This window comes from Panthera uncia, unplaced genomic scaffold (assembly GCF_023721935.1).
Source record: "Panthera uncia isolate 11264 unplaced genomic scaffold, Puncia_PCG_1.0 HiC_scaffold_1594, whole genome shotgun sequence".
In the NCBI taxonomy this organism is placed as follows: Eukaryota; Metazoa; Chordata; class Mammalia; order Carnivora; family Felidae; genus Panthera; species Panthera uncia.
This window is the reverse complement of record NW_026058244.1, coordinates 12,946-32,164: the sequence shown is the minus strand read 5'-3', so window position 1 is coordinate 32,164 and position 19,219 is coordinate 12,946. Positions and strand designations below refer to the sequence as shown.

Sequence of the window (19,219 nt, the reverse complement as noted above, 5' to 3'; positions counted from 1 at the left end):
CGGCGGCGGCGGCGGCGGCGGCGGCTCGGGGCGCGAGGCGGCGGCGGCCACGCTCCGGCCGGGTCCCCGCTGCTCCAGGCGGCGCCATGGACGAGGCCGTGGGCGACCTGAAGCAGGCGCTGCCCTGCGTGGCCGAGGCGCCGACCGTCCACGTGGAGGTGCACCAGCGGAGCGGCAGGTGAGCCCGGGCGCCGCACCCAAGCGGAGCCGGACGGGCCCGGGGAGGAAGGGGCGCGTGTGCACGTTATCCTCGGAGCTGGCGTTTGTCGGGCTGTTCGGTCACCCCAGCCGCCCACCACCTGATCTCTCAGGACCCCAGGCGAACCCCCGTGGTCCGCAGCTTTCAGAGGGGTCTGGGTGTGGCTTGCGTGGGGCAGGCGCCCGGGAGGGTGGACCCTCCCGGGCCTGCCTGCCGCCGAGGGGGAGGCCGGCTGGGGCAGTGTGGGAGGCGGGGCGGAGGCAGGTATGGTCCAGAACCGGTCGGCGTCCTGGAAGCCTTGAATGCCAGTCCGAAAGTGTCAAGAGTTTTCCCACGTGAATCACAGGCCTCGGGCTTTTGTTAAAATGCGGACTCGGGCTGCAACCCCACGGCTGTGGGAGCTTTGCGCCTTCGTTCCTAACAGTAGCAGCACTAGCGAGAGCTCGCAGCGCACGCCAGGCCTGTGTGTCCGGGCTGATCTTCTGTTGGGGCAGCCCCGGGTGGCAGGAGCTGTTGCTGTGGCCTCTTGGCGGATGGAGGGCAGGGCTTGGCTTGGGGCTGACCCCCAGGCGAGCCCACCGCTGTGCTCTGAAAGGCCTGATTTTGTAGAAGGCGCTTGTTACCATCCTGACCTCTGTGTCTTGTGTTCCCAGCACTGCCAAAAAGGAAGATATAAAGCTGAGCGTTAGAAAGCTGCTCAACAGACATAACATTGTGTTTGGTGACTACACGTGGACCGAGTTTGATGATCCTTTTCTGAGCAGAAACGTGCAGTCTGTGTCTATTGTTGACACAGAGTTGAAGGTTAAAGACCCACAGGTGACTAATTCATATTGCCAAGAAATCGCTAATCCATAGTCGAATACAAAGTTAGTGTCATGGGGGCACCAGGCTGGCTCATTTAGCAGATCATGCGATCTTGATCCTGGGTTCATAGGTTCAAGCCCCATGTCGGGTGTTGAGTTTACCTTAAAAAAAAAAAAAAAAAAAAAAAAAAAAAAAGCAACGTCAGTATCACGGATGTCTGCTTGCTGCTTTGGTGGTGGGTTGTCAGAAAGTGGTTCGTTTATCTGTTGCTTTGTCTGGGAAGAGCCAGGTGCTGGGAGTGGGCTGGCCCCGGGGTCAGGATGCTCACAGCACAGTAGGGGGACCATTGCGAAAGCAGAACGCAGCGCCGTGGAATGGGCTGTGCTGATGAGGCCTCCTTCCCTGCTCTCTGTCCTTCCAGGCAGCAGATGTCCATGGACCGCTCCACCGGCATAGACTGTAGTAGGCATGGGGGCTGAGGGATGAGATGGGCCTTCCGTGGAGAAGGGCTTCGTCTAGTCTGGCGTGCGGACGGCCTCGCCCACCATCTTTGTGGGAGAGGGTGGGTGTGTTGGGACCTTTTTGTCACTATACAAACAACCCAGTGTCTGATACATCCCCTCTACCCGCATGGCTCGTGTCTTACAAAGAATCAGTTGGGAAGCATTGGTTTGGCCCCAAAATTTTGCTTAGAAGGTGGACCTCTCCTTTCTTATACTGGGACTAGCATTTGTGTCTTTGTCAGTTTTGGGGTTTTTTAAAAAAATTTTTTAATGTTTATTTTTGAGAGACAGAGCGTGAGCAGGGGAGGGGCCGAGAGAGAGGGAGACCCAGAATCCGAAGCAGGCTCTAGGCTCTGAGTAGTCAGCACAGAGCCCGACGCGGGGCTCGAACCCCCGAATGGTGAGATCATGACCTGAGCCGAAGTCGGACGCTCAACCGACTGAGCCACCCGGGTGCCCCGTGGCTTTGTGAGTTTTACCCATCATACTTGATTTTGGACAGCTTGGCAGACGCAGAGGCGCTCTTCACGCTACTGAGGGAAGACAGGTTAACGTAGCCTCAGTGGAGGGCGCTGGGGCCAGCGATTAGACGTTTTAACGTTCTCATCTTTGGCTCTGCCTGTTCACCTAGAGAAATTCATCTTCAGACGTAATTATGTGATTTTGTAGAAGTGCAAGGGCGACTTTCTATGTATGTTGTTAATAGTAGCTGACAACTCGAAGTATCTTGGTTATCCGTCAGTTAGAGGTTGACTAAGCAGATGATACGATCACAGTAAATATGACAGATGTGAAAAAGAAGCAGGAAAGGCACAGTTAGAAAACTGTGGTTGAATCCGTTTTTGGTCAAGTACGTGTGGCTGTGTGAGGTTGGATGGGCGACTTTGACAAACTTCATCCTGTATCGTTTGTACGTTTTCACTAACCACGTAATTTTCATGATTACGAAGAACAATAAAGTAGTTTTTTAGTCAAAAGGGGAGAGAGAAACATCTTAAAGAGTTGATACCGAATCTGAATATGATAGGCTTTTTTCCTAATCTACGAACGAGTTTCTAACGTTCTGCATATTCAATTTTTATTTTTGGACTTTACCGGGTAATTGTCATGGCTAGAATTGGGAAGGGAGTTCGGTCTGCGTGGGTTGATTGCTCTCCCTCTCATCACAGCCCATCGACTTGGGTGCCTGCACGATTTCGCTTCACGTCTTCCAGCTGAATGAGGGCGGCCCCAGCAGTGAGACTCTGGAGGAGGAGACCGAGAACATAACTGCGGCGAGTCACTGGGTCCTGCCCGCAGGTGCGTGAGCACTGGCGCCGGGCAGTACGCACCTGGGACACGAGGTCAGGGGTCAGCATGTGGCCTGCTCTCTCCAAGGCAGTTAGCTGAGGAGGTTGTATTCATCCATCTGTTTTGTAGGCTTCCGGGGTGTTTTTTTTCTTGTGGAACAGAGAGCGCATCGCAGAAGATAAAAGCAGGGGTCTCCATTGTGAGGCTGTGTTCCTGCAGGCGGGTCCCTCAGAGATGGTGCTGAGAATCTGGAGGTGCCCTTTCCTTCCCGGTTGGTCACCTGCCGGCCCCTTCCTTCCTCCTGCCTTCTCCGTGCTTCCCTGTGGACTTTGCCTTGGTTCTAGCCGGTGGAGTCCTCAGCGTTTACCTGTGGTGTCGTGACAGCCGGCCCAGACCTGCCTCGGCCCCACCCAAGTGCTGGCTGCTGGGGAGGACGGTGGGGCAGTCTATGTGCTTGTGGGAGAGCTCAGGTCCACAAGAGATAATTGCGCGTGGTCACATGATGAGGAAGTAACTCCGTACTCCATTCGGTTGTCTGTTGAAAGCTGAGTGACTGGCAGTGACTTTGCATCTGTAAAGAAAAATTAAACTTTTAAGAAACAATTCAAAAATTTAACTTCCCGGTAATGAGACTCTCAGCCTGTGGTGTGTGGTGCGGTGGAGAGCGTCAGTGACTCGGGGCAGACCTCACTGGTCATTGTGGTGCTTGTTTTCCTAAAATTAGGTTTTTGTTTTCCTCTCTCCCAGCTGAATTCCATGGGCTTTGGGACAGCCTGGTATATGATGTGGAAGTCAAGTCTCATGTAAGTTGCTGTGCTAATTTTGCAGGAAGTCCCGGCTGTTTGAGTTGGGATCAATATTGTGTTGCCCTCCAGCATCTTGGAGCCCCGTGACTCAAATAGGCTTTTGGGAATTTATGGTTCCTGGCAGCCCGTGTCCCGGGTGTCTGTCCCATGGGGGAGGAAGGGGAGGGTGCAGAATGTAAAGACAGCTTTCACCGGATTGTGCTCTTAACGCACTGGGACTGAGGAGGCAGGGCCAAGGGGCAGACAGAGCAGGTCGGCAGGTCTGAGCAAGCGCCAGCTCGTCTGAGCCCCCTTCAAGGGGAAGGGTCCTGCATGCCGTGGGGGACACTAGAAGTCCATCCCCCACATCACCCGGGCTGCGCGACCACAGTCCTGGCTGTCGTCCTAAGTGAATGTGCTGTGGCTTGCCCGCTGCCGTGTTGTCCCAGAGGTAGGAGCCCACTCATCACTTGCCAAGTCTTGTCCTTTGGCGGGACCCCTGTGTTTGTCTGCATACTTAGAGTAGCAGCAGCCAACCTGGTCTCGTACGTTTGGAGTTTCTTCCAAAACGGAAGCCTGTGAAGCATCCGGCACTCGGCGCCAGCAGTCGCCGAGGGGTGGTCTGGCGCCCGGCCCCTCTCCTCGGGCACGAGCTCCGGCAGCACATCTGGTGGGAACCTTTGCCTTGTCCACACCTCCGTCCGCATTTTACCTTTCTTCACTCAGCTCCTCGATTACGTGATGACAACCTTGCTGTTTTCAGACAAGAACGTCGACAGCAATCTCATCGCCTGGAACCGGGTGGTGCTGCTTCACGGTAAGAGCGTGTGGGGTTTTCTTTATTTAACCAGGTAAACCGTGTGAAGTCAGGCTTTTTTACTTGTCCCGCTGACCTTCAAGGGGTTACAGTTCTGTTTTCTGATGCAGCCAGAGCTGTCCTCGAATGTCCCCTCCCTGAGAAGCCACTCTAGCTCACATTACCCTGGGCATGTGTCACCTGACCCTTCACTCGGCAGCTGCCTGGTCTCTGCCTTGTGACTTTTCTATGTTATTATTAAACTTCTCATATAACTGCCTAATTCCCCCAAGTGATCGTATGGTCCTTTGGGCAGGAACTGCCTCACGTTTTTGTAGCATTCCCAGGGCTTCGCTTTGTGACCATAAACCGCAACAGCCCTGCTTCACTGAAATTCTGTCTGAATCTTCTCAGAGGAGAACGTTGGATTTTTTCTTGATGTTCTTGGTTAGAAAGAAATCGAGAGAATGCCCAAATAATAGTGAGGTGGGGGTGGTTAGCTTCTGAGACCAGTTAAGACCATACGCTTCTGTGGAGTCTTAAAAATCTTTTATTTTCTTCTAAGATTGTATTTATTTATTTTGAGACAGAGTGCATGAGTGGGGGAAGGGCAGAGAGAGAGAGGGAGAGAGAATCCCGAAAAGGCTCCACGCTGTCAGCACAGAGCCCAACTCGGGGTTCAGTCTCACAAACCGTGAGATCTTGGCCTGAGCCGAAATCAAGGTTCAGATGCTTAACCGAACCACCCAGGCACCCCCAACACGGGGCCTTTTAAACCGCAGATAATCTCGGCATATTGTCCTGATACTGGGTTCTGAGCAGACCATCCGGGGGTATTTTGATTAGTGAAATCAAGTATTTCCCATTTAGAATCGGCTCTATGTTTCTTCTTTAATTATCAAGAATGCACGCAGATCAGATTTGGAAGTGTCTGCATCTTCTGGTAGATGCATTTGTCCCTCTGTGTTGGCGTCTCAGCTGCTGCCAGGCCTCCTGCTCAGTGGCACACGGGGCAAGAAGCTGTACGAGCAGGGCTTCGCCTGCTGCTCTTCTGGTTTAGCGTGGGCTGCCGTGGAAGACGGGGATGCTGTGGGCTGCAGGAATGACAAACGTCAGTGCCTTAAGAATCCAGATGCTTGTCATGAAAGGTGTTTGACCTTTCACGAGGTGACTTAGCGAGTGGGTTTTCTAGAGGACGTGTGGGGACAAGGAGGGTGTCCGCGAAGATGGAGACCGGGAGAGGTGCTCGCTCCGGATGCTGAGGGGACGCACGGGCCGGGAGGCGATGCTGTGTTGGGGACATGGAAGCCAAGAGTAGAAACACGGGCCGAGGTCAGACAAGGAGAAAAAGGGAAAGCCTCGGGAAGCGTGTTAATATTTTGCAGCACGCATGCTGCTAGCCGACTTCTCTGTGGGCTGCCCGGCAGTACTTGGGGTAACAGCATTCAGAGCTCTGAGCCCCACTCCTTGCTGTGTGTGCCGGGGATAATGCAGCTCCCGTTGTTTTAAGGGATTTGTTACCATGCTGACTTAAAAACACATCTGCTTGGGTTTTGTTACAGGTCCTCCGGGAACTGGAAAAACATCCCTGTGTAAGGCACTAGCCCAGAAATTGACCATCAGACTTTCGAGCAGGTAACTTCTGGTAATTCGAGAAAGGGGAGCGGCAGGACGGGGTCGCTTGCTTTTCATGTGTGATATGGAAGCTGTTTATTTCTTCATAATTTTCCTTTACTGGTAGATCCCTCTCTTTCAGAGCAAATTAACTCCCGTACTGAGCACTGTTCTGAGTTGAGTTTCAGTCTTTTACGTTTACGGCGCTTGCTTTAACGATCAGCACGTGCCCTTTGGGTGACTGTCCCGCGTGTATGTCAGAATGCAGTCTGCTCTCAGGGCCGGATGCTTGCTGCTCTCGCTGATGGTCTCCCATCCTGTTGCCTGAGAGAGGCATGGCCAAGCTAGGGGTGGATTTGTCTGTTTCTCCTCGAGTTCTGTCTCTCTCGGGGCTTACGATGTCATTGCGTTTAGACACCATTCGGCCGTTATTTTCTCAACGAATTCCCCCTACACACACTCACTTTCTAGGAACAGACCCATTTATTTGCGTGTTCAGCTGTTTGATATTCTCCCCTGGGCCACCAATGTGGCTTTTTTTCTTTGAGGATTTTAGAATTTTCCGTGTTGCATTTTGGGCAGTTTTCTAAGATGTCAAATCTGCTTTTAATTCAGTGACATTTTCATTTCTGTTTGCATGTTTTTCTTCTCTGGCTGTTCCACTTGGTTCCTTTTATACTTTTCAATTCTCTCCGCATTATCCTCTTGTTAAAATGTTTGAGCCGGTGTGTGGTCACCATTTCACAACTTTCCCTACTAAGTCCGTCCTTGTTGTCAGTTCCGGGTCTTTCTGTTGACTGGTGTTTCTCCTGGTTTGGGGTCCGTTTCTGCTTGTGCTGTCAGGTAAGTTTTGGTTGAATGCAGACATTGTTTTTGTTGGGTTTTGTTTTGCTAGGCATTGCATTTGTGATTTAGAGCAACCCTTTTGAGGTTTGTTTTTAAGCTTTACTGGAAAGGAGTCCAGACTTAATAGTGAAGTGAGGCCCTTCTGGGATCTCACTTGGGCACCCTGAGTGATAGCAGGTACTGTGCACGTTGGCCATTGGGAACTTGAGCTTCCCAGCCTGTGAGCACCGGGAGCCGTGCCCCTCACGGCTCTCCAGCCTGTTGGGATTTCCGTATTCACACACGCCCGAGTGTCAGCAAAGACCCAGAGGGACCCCATGTGATTCCTGGAGCTTTACTCCTGCGTGTCTACCTCCCCTCTGGAACTCTGCTCTGCAGCCTGCAGCTGCCTCGGGCTCCTCGAACTCTGACCTCTGTGTCCAAGTCAGCGCAGTGGCTGTGCACGTCTTGGGTCCCCTCCAGGGTCGCGGTTGGAAGGCGCTGTAGGCAGAGAGCCAGAGCGCTCGCAGGCTCCCTCGTTCCTGTCTGGGTGACAGTCCTGACGCCTGCTGTCTGGCGCCATTCACAGATGCTGTTGCGATGATTTCGTCTCCTTTTCCGGTTAATTCAGGGGATTGATCTGAGACTTGTTACTCCAGCGTGTATCCTAGGACGAATACTTTATTTTCTTCCCTTTCAAAAATGTCCCGGGAGAATTTTTGTGTAGGGAAGTTGCTCTGTTTCTACCTTTTATTCTGCGTAAGCAACTTGGCTTTTGTCTTGACCTGCCGAGGTGCATCTGTGCCTTGCAGATCTCTTGGAGCCGTTACCTGGCACACTGGACACTGAAGATGTTACCGCAAGAAAGAAAACTTCCTGCAGTACAACCATCTGGAAATACGCATTTATTTTGTGGCTTAGAAATGCCAGAAAGAAACCTTAGCAAGCCTTTGTTGCTCACCTGATCGAAATGCCTTAGGGTTAATTTCGTTCAGTATTCAACCCAGTCTTTATTCCATTAGGTTGTCTGTCTCTCCCCTCTTTGGTAAACAGAATTAGTGGCTAGCCAGTTGCAATTTTTTGAAAGGGATTGTTTTTCCCATGTGGACTTTCGAGGCATAGGGGACGGGGCTCGGCTTCCCTTCTGCCTCCGTCTCGCTCCCTGTTTGATTTTAGTTAGAGCTAAGTGCATCCAGGTGTCCCGTGTGCACAGAGGACCAGTGCTAGATTGCAGTCTGTCAGTATATACTGAGGTTGACATCGGGGCCTCCGGGTGCCCCATGGCCCTGGGGTCCACAGGAAGTGAGTTTTTGCTGGGAAACGGATTGTCCACTCGTTGGGTTTATGGAGGGAGGAAAACACGTTCAGCTCTGGCCAGAAAACGTCTGACGGTCACGTTTTGTTTTGCTACCACGTTACTGCTGGTGACGCTTCTTAGAGCACCTGAGGCGTCAGTTACAAGCAGATGAAAAGTGAGAGGGATGCTACTGTTGTTTTGATGCAGAGATGTTTTCCGGTTCAAAACCCTTAGTTTGCTTCAGCTAGGACCGCTGATTGCATGTTGTCAGATTGTCGTAAGTACTTGCGCAGGCCGCTGCACCAGCCCTCGCTGGTAGCTGTGGTGACTTAACCAGTTAGTGGGCAGCGGAGGGATGCTGGATTACAGCAGAAGCGTTGCCGCCCCTGTGGGTGCCGTAGGAGCGATTTGCAAGCCACTCGTTGTAACTCTGTTTTGTCATCTCAGGTACCGGTACGGCCAATTAATTGAAATAAACAGCCACAGCCTCTTCTCTAAGTGGTTTTCGGAAGTAAGTATCAGCATCGCTTCTGCTTGTCGGCATTGTCAACCATGTAGTTGGACGGCTGTCTCGTAGAGTAGGCAAACTCTCCTCCGAGAGCTTCAGACAGAAGTAGGTAACGTGACAGTAGGGCGGACTCGCGGTCGGAGGGAAGTTCCAGAACTGAGCAGTAACTTGAAAATAGGCCCGAGAGTACCCTCTGCTGGTGGCATCCAGACCTTTGGGCGGGACAGACACTCAGCTTTCTCTGAGGACGGGACCTGCGTTCAGCAGAGGGCTGCATCCTCAGAGAGCACGCCCTCGGGGCTCTGAGCCTCGTTCCTCTGTGTTCCTCTGTCCAAACCGTGGGGCTCAGCCAAGGTGATGTTGCAGGTGCCTCTCAGCACAGGAGAGCTCTGCCCGGGCACCGGTGCAAACAGATCCCTCCAGAGGGTGGTGAGCCGGGACGGGGAGCACCCCTAGGGAGTGCGCTTAGCTTGCATCCATGACCCATCTTGTTCCTGGTGGTGCGGATGGCAGGCAAAAGGAAGGAGGGAGGGCACTGAGGCACCTGTGTGTGCCAGGCGGCTCAGGGCTGAGCCGGCGTGGGCTCGGGCGCGCTTCCTGGCACGTGGAGCGGGGCGAGGGGATCGTGTGGGTCGGCCTCTCCCGTGTGGCCCTGGCTCCTTGGATTTAGGGATTTCTCCAGGGGGCCGTCAGGAGACAATGGGCTTGTGGGGCCACCTGGGGTCATAACGAGGCTGGGCAGGGACGGCAGATAAGGGTGTGCGGCAGGCGGCGTGACGTGTACAAGTCAACATTAAAGGAGCGTTTTGGTTCCAGAGTGGCAAGCTGGTAACGAAGATGTTCCAGAAGATTCAGGACTTGATTGATGACAGAGATGCGCTGGTGTTTGTGCTGATTGATGAGGTAGGTGCAGCTGGACATCACACCCGTGACTGAAGGAAATTGGACCCCTGGCTGAGTCCGTGCACTCCTGTCACGCAGCCCTCTCCTCCCCGGCGTCCCGCACGTCGAGCTCCTGGCATAGCGGGCTCACGCGTACCCGTTCACTTGTCCCTCGCTTGCTCGGTTGATGCAGCGCGTGGCTGCCCCTGGGGTCGGGTGCTGTCCTTTCCGACCCGTCGCCCCATCCCCACAGGTGGAGAGCCTCACGGCCGCCCGCAACGCTTGCAGAGCAGGTACCGAGCCGTCAGATGCCATCCGTGTGGTCAACGCTGTCTTAACCCAGATCGATCAGATTAAGAGGTAACGCTGACACGGTGGTCTCACGTGAGAAGCCACAGGGAGGGTGTGAGGTGGCCACACGCCTCTACACGTCACTCAGCTCCTCTGAGTGGACACACGGCTGCTGAGTTTCGGCCCTTCTCCCACACCTGAGGCGGTGTATCTGCTAAATGCACCGCTTCGGGGACAGGTACTTTCACTGAGGTATCGGAAACATAAAGCGAAACTCAAAGTGTGCAGAGAAGCACGTGACCGTGAAACACAGCCGCCCTCCGGCACCGATGCCGGCACCGCCCAGCGTTGGTTGGCGTTGCGGGGCTGGCGACGGACAGGCGAGCGCCCCCCGCGTGCGCTTCATGGGGCCAGATTTCACGTCTCCACAGCCCAGCCTTGCAGGGCCGGGGCCCGTGGTCAGTGTGCCCTGAGCCCGTGCAGCTTTAGGGAGTGACTCCTCGTAACCTGACTCGGTCCGGGCTCCCACCCCCACCCGGATCACAGCCCTCGGTGGGTCCCGGGAGCGTTCTCCCACTGGGAGGCTGCCCGGCTGCAGAGCTAGCTTGTCCGCGTGGACTGGTGGGGAACCGAATCGTGCCGTGGGCTGTTTCCCGGGCCTCCCGCAGTACATGTACGGTTTACGACCTGCGACCTGCTGTGAGGGGCTGTAATTTCCTGAGCCGCAGCTGTTGCTGGCCTGCTTGCTTCCACCCTGCTCGGGGCCAGCCATGTGCCCCTGTAGCCGCTCCTCCTTCCTCCCTGGGCTCTGCTCCCAGCCCCGCCCCTGCTCCTCAGTCTGGTTTCTGCCCCTCCCTTACCTGAGAGCCATCTGCCCTCCCTGGAATTTTCCGCACCGTCAGACCTCCAGCCACCCTTCCCCTTCCTCCACTCTCCAGACCGCCTAGTTTCTGCTGTCAGCCTCCTTCCCTCTTCTGTTGCTCACCCCTCGCGGGCCTGCGGGTCCACCTAGACTGGGCGTCGGACACTCCCGGGGCGCTCACTCAGCCCTGCAGCTCCTGCCTCCAGGGTTCCCATTGACCTGATGTCCTCACTGTGCAGCCCCTGCTTGAGCCAGAAGGTGGGGTCCCGGTGCCCCTCCTGTCGCTGGCAGGTGTGGGGGCTCAGGAGGGGATGGAGACGCACGGGTTTCTGGTTGCCCTCACCCCTTCCTGTGCCCTTAACTTCACGCTTCCTGTTCAGGCCCCTCTAGGCCACCCTTCCGGGCCTTCCTTTGTGTGGGTCTGACTCTTTGGGACAAAGCCCGTCCCCAGACAAGAATCCCAGCCGTGTCATCCCTCCACCCGGACTCCTGTGACCTGCACACTCCCTGCCCCTAACCCTCAGTGGCTCACCCTTGCTCACCCCGCACTACACACCTGTTTCCAGACACCAGGTGAAGCTGGCCTTCCTGGGGGCTCCCCAGGCCACACGCTTCCTGCAGCCTGGCCTGTGTGTTGACTCGGGCCCCGGGGGAGCATCGCCACATCCCCCACACCAAGCCCAGCGGCCTGGGAAGCGTGCTCGCGGGATGCCTTGTGCCTGCCGTGTGCTGGCCACGCTGGCCGACAGACTGGACCACAGGGCTCTCTTGTCCTTTGGAAGCTAAAGGGGAAGCAGCCCGTAAACAGGATAAATACCTCAGCTCCACGGCGTGTGGGAGTCCCGAGAGCTGCGCGTCGAGTGTTCAGCTGGCTGTGCCCTGGCAGGTCGATGGGGTGCTCAGGGCGCTGCACACAAAGTGAGAGCTCCGGGGGTGCTTGGGTGGCTCAGGCGGTTAAGTGTCTGACTTTTGATACTGGCTCGGGTCGTGGGATCAAGCCCTGCACTGGGCTCCAAGCTGAGCATGGAGCCTGCTTGGGATTTTCTCTCTCTCTCTCTCTCTCTCTCTCTCTCTCTCTCTATCTCTATCTCTATCTCTCCCTCCCTCCCTCCCTCCCTCCCTCCCTCTCTCTATCCCCCCTCACCCCCCCCGCCCTGCACATACACACTTTCCCTGTCTCTAGAGATAAAAATAAAATTGGGGGCGGGGGGAGGAAGAAAAAAGAAAAAGTGAGAGTTTCGTCATGCCACGGTTGATGGAAGAGAGGGAACAGTCAAGCGGGGGTCTGGGACAACCTGCTGGAAGACAGGAGCAACCTCTCCTTGGCGCCCTGTGTTGAATCCAAGAGAGCCTGGTGGGAGTTGGGGGCCCGGCAGGCACTCAGGTGTGGGCCTCAGGAGGCCTCCTAGGCCAGGTGTGGGACGTGGGGTGCAGCCGGCTGAGACGCTGGCTGAATCCTGAACCTTCGAGGACGGGGGTGGGGGGGGCGGTGATGGAATCACTAGGCACCGGCCGACTGGCGCTCACTCCTCTGCCTCCAGGCACTGCAACGTGGTGATTCTGACCACTTCCAACATCACGGAGAGGATCGACGTGGCCTTCGTGGACAGGGCTGACATCAGGCAGTACATCGGACCGCCCTCTGCAGCAGCCATCTTCAAAATCTACCTCTCCTGTCTGGAAGAACTGATGAAGGTACGGGGCGTTTTTGCTTCCAACCGGGCTTCTCGTGTGTCCTTAGTGGCCAATTCCGAGACGGGATGAGTTACTTGAACGTGGTATTAACCATCTTAGGTCGAAAACTGCAGTTGGTGTGTTTCGTAGGTTGAGCTGGTAGTTGAAACTATTGGGATGCCCGGGTGGCTCAGTCAGTTGAGCGTCCGACTCGGGCTCAGGTCATGATCTCACGGTTCGTGGGTTCGAGCCCCGCATCGGGCTCTGTGCTGACCGCTTGCTCAGAGCCTGGAGCCTGCTTTGGATTCTGTGTCTCCTTCTCTCTCTGCCCCTCCTCCTCTCACGCTTTGTCTCACTCTGTTTCTCAAAAATAAATAAATGTAAAAAAAAGTTAAAAAAAAAAAGAAATTACGGCCACCGACTTTATATTTTTGCTCTTTTAGTGCAAAATGATGATTGTGATCATGTGATCTATCGATCTGCCGGGAGGGGCGTGGAAACCTGCCGGACACGTCCTAGTTCGTAGGGAGACCTGACTGGAGGCCACAGTTCACAGGGATGTCATCTGACTGGAGGTCACGGTTCACAGGGACGTCCTCCTGACTGGAGGTCATAGTTCACAGAGGGGTCATCCTGCCCGGGTTGCCGTTCACAGTGTATCATTAGCTACGGCATTAACGTCCCTTCAGTCCCGTGTTCTAGTGAGCAGTGAGCACAACAGCAGTGGGCGAGGTAGCGCGCTCCCAGTGGGCCTGGTGTAAATCACTCTAGGCAGAACCTGGTGTTAGGAGTCCAGGGCACTGGGCACAGCAGGCCCGAGGCAGGCAGTCCCTTCCCCCAGGGGAGCGTTCCTGAACCCTGATTCTGGGAGATAGGCAGTAACCGAGCCAACCGACGGACGGGGATTTACGTGGTGATCGTTGGCGTGACGTTGTCGTAACAGGATGGCGGGGGTGGGATCGACCCCCAGCCCGGCGCCACAGAGCTTCGGCGGGGATCACACAGCCCCTGACAGGGATGGGAGGGCTGGTCTGGCGTGTGCACCCCGTCCCACTTTGCTGCGGCACGGAGAAAGTGGCGGCCCCGGGGAGCCTTGACCTGAGGTCCCAGGTGAGCTCCGGAAAGTGTCGGTGCCGAGAAGTCAGCGTGATGGGATCCCGACGGTGGTCACGCTCCTACTTGTGCCGCGCATCCGGGAGATGTTTCGCCAGTTAACGTACGAACTTTTTCTAGAAGCTGAGCGTGTGGGACAGGGGTTCTCAACCGGTTTGCAGGAAGTTAAGCCATTCCGATGACGGAGTGGAAATTTGGCCAGTCCTGAAGGCTGTCGGCGTGTGCCTGGCCCACTCCATCAGGAGCCCGCGGTTGTCGCGTGCACCCGGAGGGGCAGCGGGGGGCAGTCCCGGGGAGGCTGCAGGGACCCAGGGAGGCTCAGGAAGGTGAGAACACTCCTGGCATAAACCTGTTGCTTAAATTTACTCACAGCCTTCACCAGACCTCCAAAACGTGCGGACAAAGCTGTTTGTTCTCCGTTCTCTCCTGGTCACTAAGTCAGAGCAGTTCACGTTAGAAGTCGTTCAGTGCTGGTCCCTGGGCGCCCTGTCAGGTGCCGCTTCTTGGCAGAGTGCCTCCCGTGTACAGCCACGTGGCTCACAAGGGAATGAAGTCCAGATCCAGGGTCAGGCTGTGCCACCTGCCACACAACGGTCTTGTCTTAAAAATAACAAATGAAGGGGCGCCTGCGCGGCTCAGGTCATGATCTCATGGTTTGCGGGTTCGAGCCCCGCGTCGGGCTCTGTGCCGTCAGCTAGGAGCCCGGAGCCTCCTTCGGATTCTGTGTGTCTGTCTGTCTGTCTCTCTCTCTCTTTCCCTCTCCCTCTCCCTCAAATAAATACTAAAAAAAAAAAAAGGCCCCCCCCCCCCCCCGCCCTTGAAAGGCAGGCCAAGTCCTGATTCCTGAGCTCGACTCTGCTTCCCTGGGTTGTGATACGCCTTTGAAACCCAATACCGGGCTGGCCTCAGCCCCTCCGAGTCCCTCTCTGCCCTGACACGTAGTGAAGACACGTCTTGATCAAAAGCACAGAAGAGGCTGGGTCCCCACTAGTCTCCGAGACGTGTCCTGTCACCCGTACTCTCACCTGCGTTCGAAGGAGCGGGGACGTGCGTGTGAGCGAGAGGGGAGCGGCCTGCGTCCTGGCGTGGCCGTGCTCGCCTTTCTGGGGGAGGGCATGTTTCTGAGAAACGGGCTGCTGCCGCGTGGCCGACAGTGTGCACTCTGCCCGTGAACCGCGCCGTGACGCCCTGTGTCTGTCTCCAGCGTCAGATCATATACCCTCGCCAGCAGCTGCTGACCCTCCGGGAGCTGGAGATGATTGGCTTCATTGAAAACAACGTGTCAAGGTTGAGTCTCCTTTTGAGTGAAATTTCAAGGTGTGCACTGCCTTCATCTTTATAACCTAGAAAAGTGCATTTGTTGTGGTCAGGGGCGGTTGTAGCTGACTGTAGCAGCCTAGGGTCGTGGTTTGGGGTCAGAGGACAGGGACTGGGACCCCGAAGCGTCTGTCACACGGGCGCTGGGAGAGCTTTGAGAGCGCCCGACCGCCCTGGCCCCAGGCTCCTGGGCCAGAGCGTAGAGGTCCGCCACCCTCCCACAGGCACCGTTAGAAAGTAAAAAGCAGTGCTGTGTTTCTCTCTGAAAAGATAGATATCCAGATGAGGCTCTCGTGACGTAGTCCTGATTTCTTAAACGGCATTTGTTAAATTTTTACGAATCGACGAGAAGGAAAAAGTGGAAGCTTCTGTCTGAGTAAGCAGAGAACACAGCGGCAAGGGTCTGTGCTTGGTGCTTCGGGAAGTCAGAGAAAGCACGCGGCCCGGCAGCCCTAGGCGTCAGGAGGGAGCGCTCGGCCCCTGAGCGCCAGTGGCTGCACGCGTGCTGGGGGCCTGTGGCTGGCAGCGTGGTCGACCTCCCACATGGCTTTGGTGACCAGGGTGGCAGGAAGGGAAGGTGGGGAGATGGAGTGGAGCACAGTTGCAGTGGAGTGAAGGACAGTTAGAATTTGGACAAACTGGAGAGAACTGGGGAAGGCCGTGGGGGACTTCCTGTGGGCTGTACGGCAGAGATCAGGTGGTGGTGCTGGCGGCCCAGAGGCCACGTTGTGACCAGAGTTTGAACTTCATCCTGAAGCCGTGAGGCTTGTGGAAGCTTTTGAACAAAGGGATAGCCTGAAGAAACTATATTTCGGGTTATCTCTTGAAGAGATTGAAACTGGTCAAGATGAGGCAGAAGAGGGCAGTTCTGACACTTGGACAAAAATAGTCGATGGGGACCAGCCTGGTTTCCTCGGGATCCGTGCCACTGGCCGCGTGCCCACCATGTCGTGTGTGCCTCTCCTGGGCGGCTAGCAGCTCAGGGCGGCAAGCATCGTGTCCCGCCTGGGGCAGGAGCTGAGGACCAGGGGCCACCAGCCCACCTTGAGGCCAGCTATAGGGGAGGGGACTTTCGGAGATGAGGGAAACCGTCCCCAAGCGTGGTTCTGTTCGCAGGAAGAGCGAGGGTCTCAGCGGCCGCGTCCTGAGAAAGCTCCCTTTTCTGGCTCATGCGCTGTATGTCCAGGTGAGTCCGCCGTGGCCGCCCCTGCCTCTGAGCGCTCTGTGCCCCCCACCACCACTCTGTGTGGCGGGGCCTGGCCTCGCGGGGAGTTGCACGTAACACCGTTACGGATCTGACTCACCTCCATGCCTAAGCGATGGGCTTCTGGGCGGGAGGGCCTCGGTGCCTCTGAAGCAAGGAGGTGGCCTGCGGGCATCTCACACACCTCTGCTCACACTGGGCCCTCCATGGACTCGCGCGGAGCAGGACCTCGGAGTCCCCTGCCCTGCCCCATACTGGGGGTGCCGGCCAGCAGCCCCACCGGGGGCACGACCGGCCCATGTACCCGTGTCTGCTTCCAGGCCCCCACTGTCACCATCGAGGGCTTCCTTCGAGCCCTGTCTCTGGCAGTGGACAAGCAGTTCGAAGAGAAGAAGCAGCTCTCGTCTTGCGTCTGATCCGGACCCCACCGTGATCGTGGGCACAGTCGGCAGGTGACGTCGCTGCCCAGAAGTCTCCGAACGCTCTGCCCGGGCCGGAAGCCCACGAGGCTGAGTGGTGTTCAAAGCAGTGTGTCGTATGTGACGTGTTTTTAAGACGAATCGGCCTGTCATTTTCACTGTTTCAAAAGATGATTCAAGTTCTGCTCTCTAGGTGTGCTCACTCCATCCTGCCTCTAGACAGATGCAAAATGCTGACAAAATTGGTTTAAAATAGGCCATGAACACAGGCTTTAAGAAGCAAAAGAAAAAACTACATTGTCTTAAATAAGAATGTAATCCCAGTGTTAAAAACATCTGGGTCACTGAAATATGAGGTGGCCTTTGCTCTCTGACCTGAGCCTCTTTTATTTGGTGCAAACGGTTCAGAGACTAATGAGTAAAAAGAGAAAACCTATTCTTATGTTCTAGAAATGGAGAAAACAATTCAGGAAGAGTGGGCTTCGCACAAAGGTGCTATTTGTGAGAAAGGTGCAGTTTGGGGATCGGGTGAGTGTGTGCCACGCAGCTCGGCCCCAGGACAGGCGGCGTCGCGCGGTTTCCTGCCCGTCGTTTTGCAGTAGCGTTGCGGCTGCGCGCGGTGGCACGTCACCCGCTACGGCAAGCTGGCCGGAACTTGGCGCACCTCACAGGATGTGCTTTGCGCTTACCTGACGCTCAAATCGATTTCACGCTCATGTTTTGTACACGTTTTGAAGACCACGTTGGCTTTTGTTACAGAGCTTTTTAAGTATTAAAGCGTATTCCACCAGAACTTTTCATGTTGAGTCTCCACTCCGACGATGTGGATTCTATTGAGACATTCCCGTGATTATGTAGCTTTTAGCCTGTTTCATGCCTTGAGGTGTCAAAAGGGACTGTGACCATTTATGGGAATGACACCAAGAGCCGCATCTGGAACCTGGAGCCTGGCTCTGGCCTCCTCAAGCCCTGAAGGGGGTAAAAGCGGTGTCTGTGGGCACCGGGGTCAGGAGAAGAGGGGCGCACCGTGCTCTAGGAGTGGGGGACCCTGAGACAACCTCATCTCGACTTTGCTGAAATGCCTGGTGTCCAGGTGCCTGGATGGAAGGAAGGAGACAGGGGCTGGGCCGGGGCAGATGGGGGGAAAGACAGGGTAAGGGAGACAGGCAGGGGGAAGGGAAGCCCGAGGGACTGGGGACGGCGGGGGCAGGGGCTCCAGAGCCAGACCCTGCGGGCAGAAAACGAGATCTAAGCGCGGGAGGCCACCAGACCAAGACCAGTTTCCCAGAAGGTGGGTTCCAGAGGTTCTGTGGGTGCATCTGATGCATCCGCCCAAGGGCCCCTAGAGGGTGGCGCTGCCCCGGGTGGTGGCACAGGAGGGGGTGCCGGGGCTCAGCCGGCGCCCCGGGGTGGACAGCGTGGTCAGCGAAGGCCACCAACCCTGCCACGTGTCCCTCTTAGGCTCTGCGGTCCCTTCTGTCTTCCCCACGTGCCGCGTGTGTCCATGTGCATGTCTGAGCCTGGGGCTGTGCGTGAGTATGAACTTCCGTGCAGGGGAGGGGGCAGCGGGGCATGAGTGTTCCCAGCTTCTCATTCCTCCTCGGAACCTAGTTCTCTAGGCGTGTGTAGGAGAAGGGCCGTGGGCCATCGCACCCACTTGGCCATCCGGAGGGGCCTGCTGGAGATGGGTGGGCCAAAGTGTGAGGAGGGGGTCATACATGGGCCCCGAGACAGAGGACACGGGTCCTGGGCTCGTCCCCTGGTACGGGCTGTGTCGGGGGCACTGTGTGGGTAGCAGCCAAAACCTCCCAGGTGCACGTCGCCGGGCATCGCTAGACACCCCGCTGGCTCAGGGCCGTCCTGCCCACAAGGGGCGGGTCCGAGGGGCAAACAGAGCTGCGCTCCTGGGGTGGGCAGTCCACTCCTCATGGGCGAAACGCCGAGCGTTGTCCCCGGAAGCCCGGAGGGGCCGTGAGATTAAACTGAGAGAGAGGTCACCTGTAGGCAGGGCAGTGTGTGTGTGACCGCCTTCTGGGCCCCTTTTCTGAGTCCTCCAAATCAGCGGGCATGAGCCACGGACCGCTGTAGCCACGAGACCGTGCCTCAGCAGCAGAGGTGTGGGGACTGGGGCCAGGAGGGCCACCTCTGAGCCATGTCTGAGGGAGCCCACGGTCATCACTGCGTCCCGGTTTCCACGGGACCAGGCGGAGAGTGAGCAGAGGTGGGAAGGGCACACCCCTGAACCCTTTCCCACCTGGTGTTGGTTTTGGGAGACCGTCGTGGGGGGTCAGTTCCAAGATTGCCCCCTGCTCTCCCCACTGGCATGGCTCTCACCACTGGGCAGGGACCCGATGTTAAGCGTGTTGCTTCATTCCCAACGCACACAGCAGGGAAAAGCAGGTGGCTCTGGTGAGCTCTCCCCCACGGCTGCCTGGCCCCTGCCGTCACAGGCCTGCCGACCCAGCCACCCCTTCCTTGGCTGCCATGGCCCCACGTGGCCACATCTGTCTTTAGGCCTCCAAGGGCCCCTGAGTGGCCGGTTTACTCATCCCTTGGGTCTTGGCCGGGAAATCTGACCCCGTGTCCCAAGAAAGCGCCTGAAGTCCTGAACGCTCACAGATCTTCCCCTCCGGCTCCCTCGGTGCCACCCTGGGCTGTGGCCCTGGTGCTCCCTCTACAGCTCAGTCCTGGGGACCCGGCACGTCCCCAGGTAGGTTGTGCTCTTTAGCCCTAGTTCGGGGGCCACTTCTGCGGGCTCAGAAGGTCCACGGGTCTGGGGAGTTAGATTCGGGACCCATTCACACAGGTGTCTGTGCCTGGGTCGTGGTCTGGG

The 19,219-nt window shown here is 56.4% G+C and overlaps 1 protein-coding gene across 2 annotated transcripts; it reads left to right on the top strand.

Moving 5' to 3' along the window:
* Positions 1–7: 7 nt before the first annotated feature.
* Positions 8–17,179, top strand: LOC125917221 (pachytene checkpoint protein 2 homolog). Of its 2 annotated transcripts, XM_049623470.1 has the most exons (14): positions 8–178; positions 853–1,018; positions 2,679–2,808; positions 3,547–3,602; positions 4,311–4,401; positions 5,943–6,015; positions 8,564–8,627; positions 9,441–9,527; positions 9,760–9,866; positions 12,201–12,354; positions 14,651–14,763; positions 15,880–15,949; positions 16,288–16,419; positions 16,837–17,179. In XM_049623470.1, the coding sequence occupies exons 1-13, from the start codon at positions 87–89 to the stop codon at positions 16,381–16,383; spliced, it is 1,299 nt and encodes a 432-aa protein (XP_049479427.1). In that variant the 5' UTR covers positions 8–86; the 3' UTR covers positions 16,384–16,419; positions 16,837–17,179. The 2 variants fall into 2 exon arrangements, with proteins under 2 accessions (XP_049479427.1, XP_049479426.1); XM_049623469.1 differs by having other exon boundaries at positions 16,288–17,179.
* Positions 17,180–19,219: the final 2,040 nt, after the last annotated feature.

Excerpts from the sequence above, each read along its gene's own strand:
- LOC125917221 (XM_049623470.1), top strand. The coding sequence starts at position 87 with ATGGACGAGGCCGTGGGCGACCTGAAGCAGGCGCTGCCCTGCGTGGCC. Across the intron at positions 4,402-5,942 it reads CCGGGTGGTGCTGCTTCACG|GTCCTCCGGGAACTGGAAAA; the intron begins GTAAGAGCGTGT and ends GTTTTGTTACAG. Across the intron at positions 15,950-16,287 it reads CTCATGCGCTGTATGTCCAG|GCCCCCACTGTCACCATCGA; the intron begins GTGAGTCCGCCG and ends GTCTGCTTCCAG.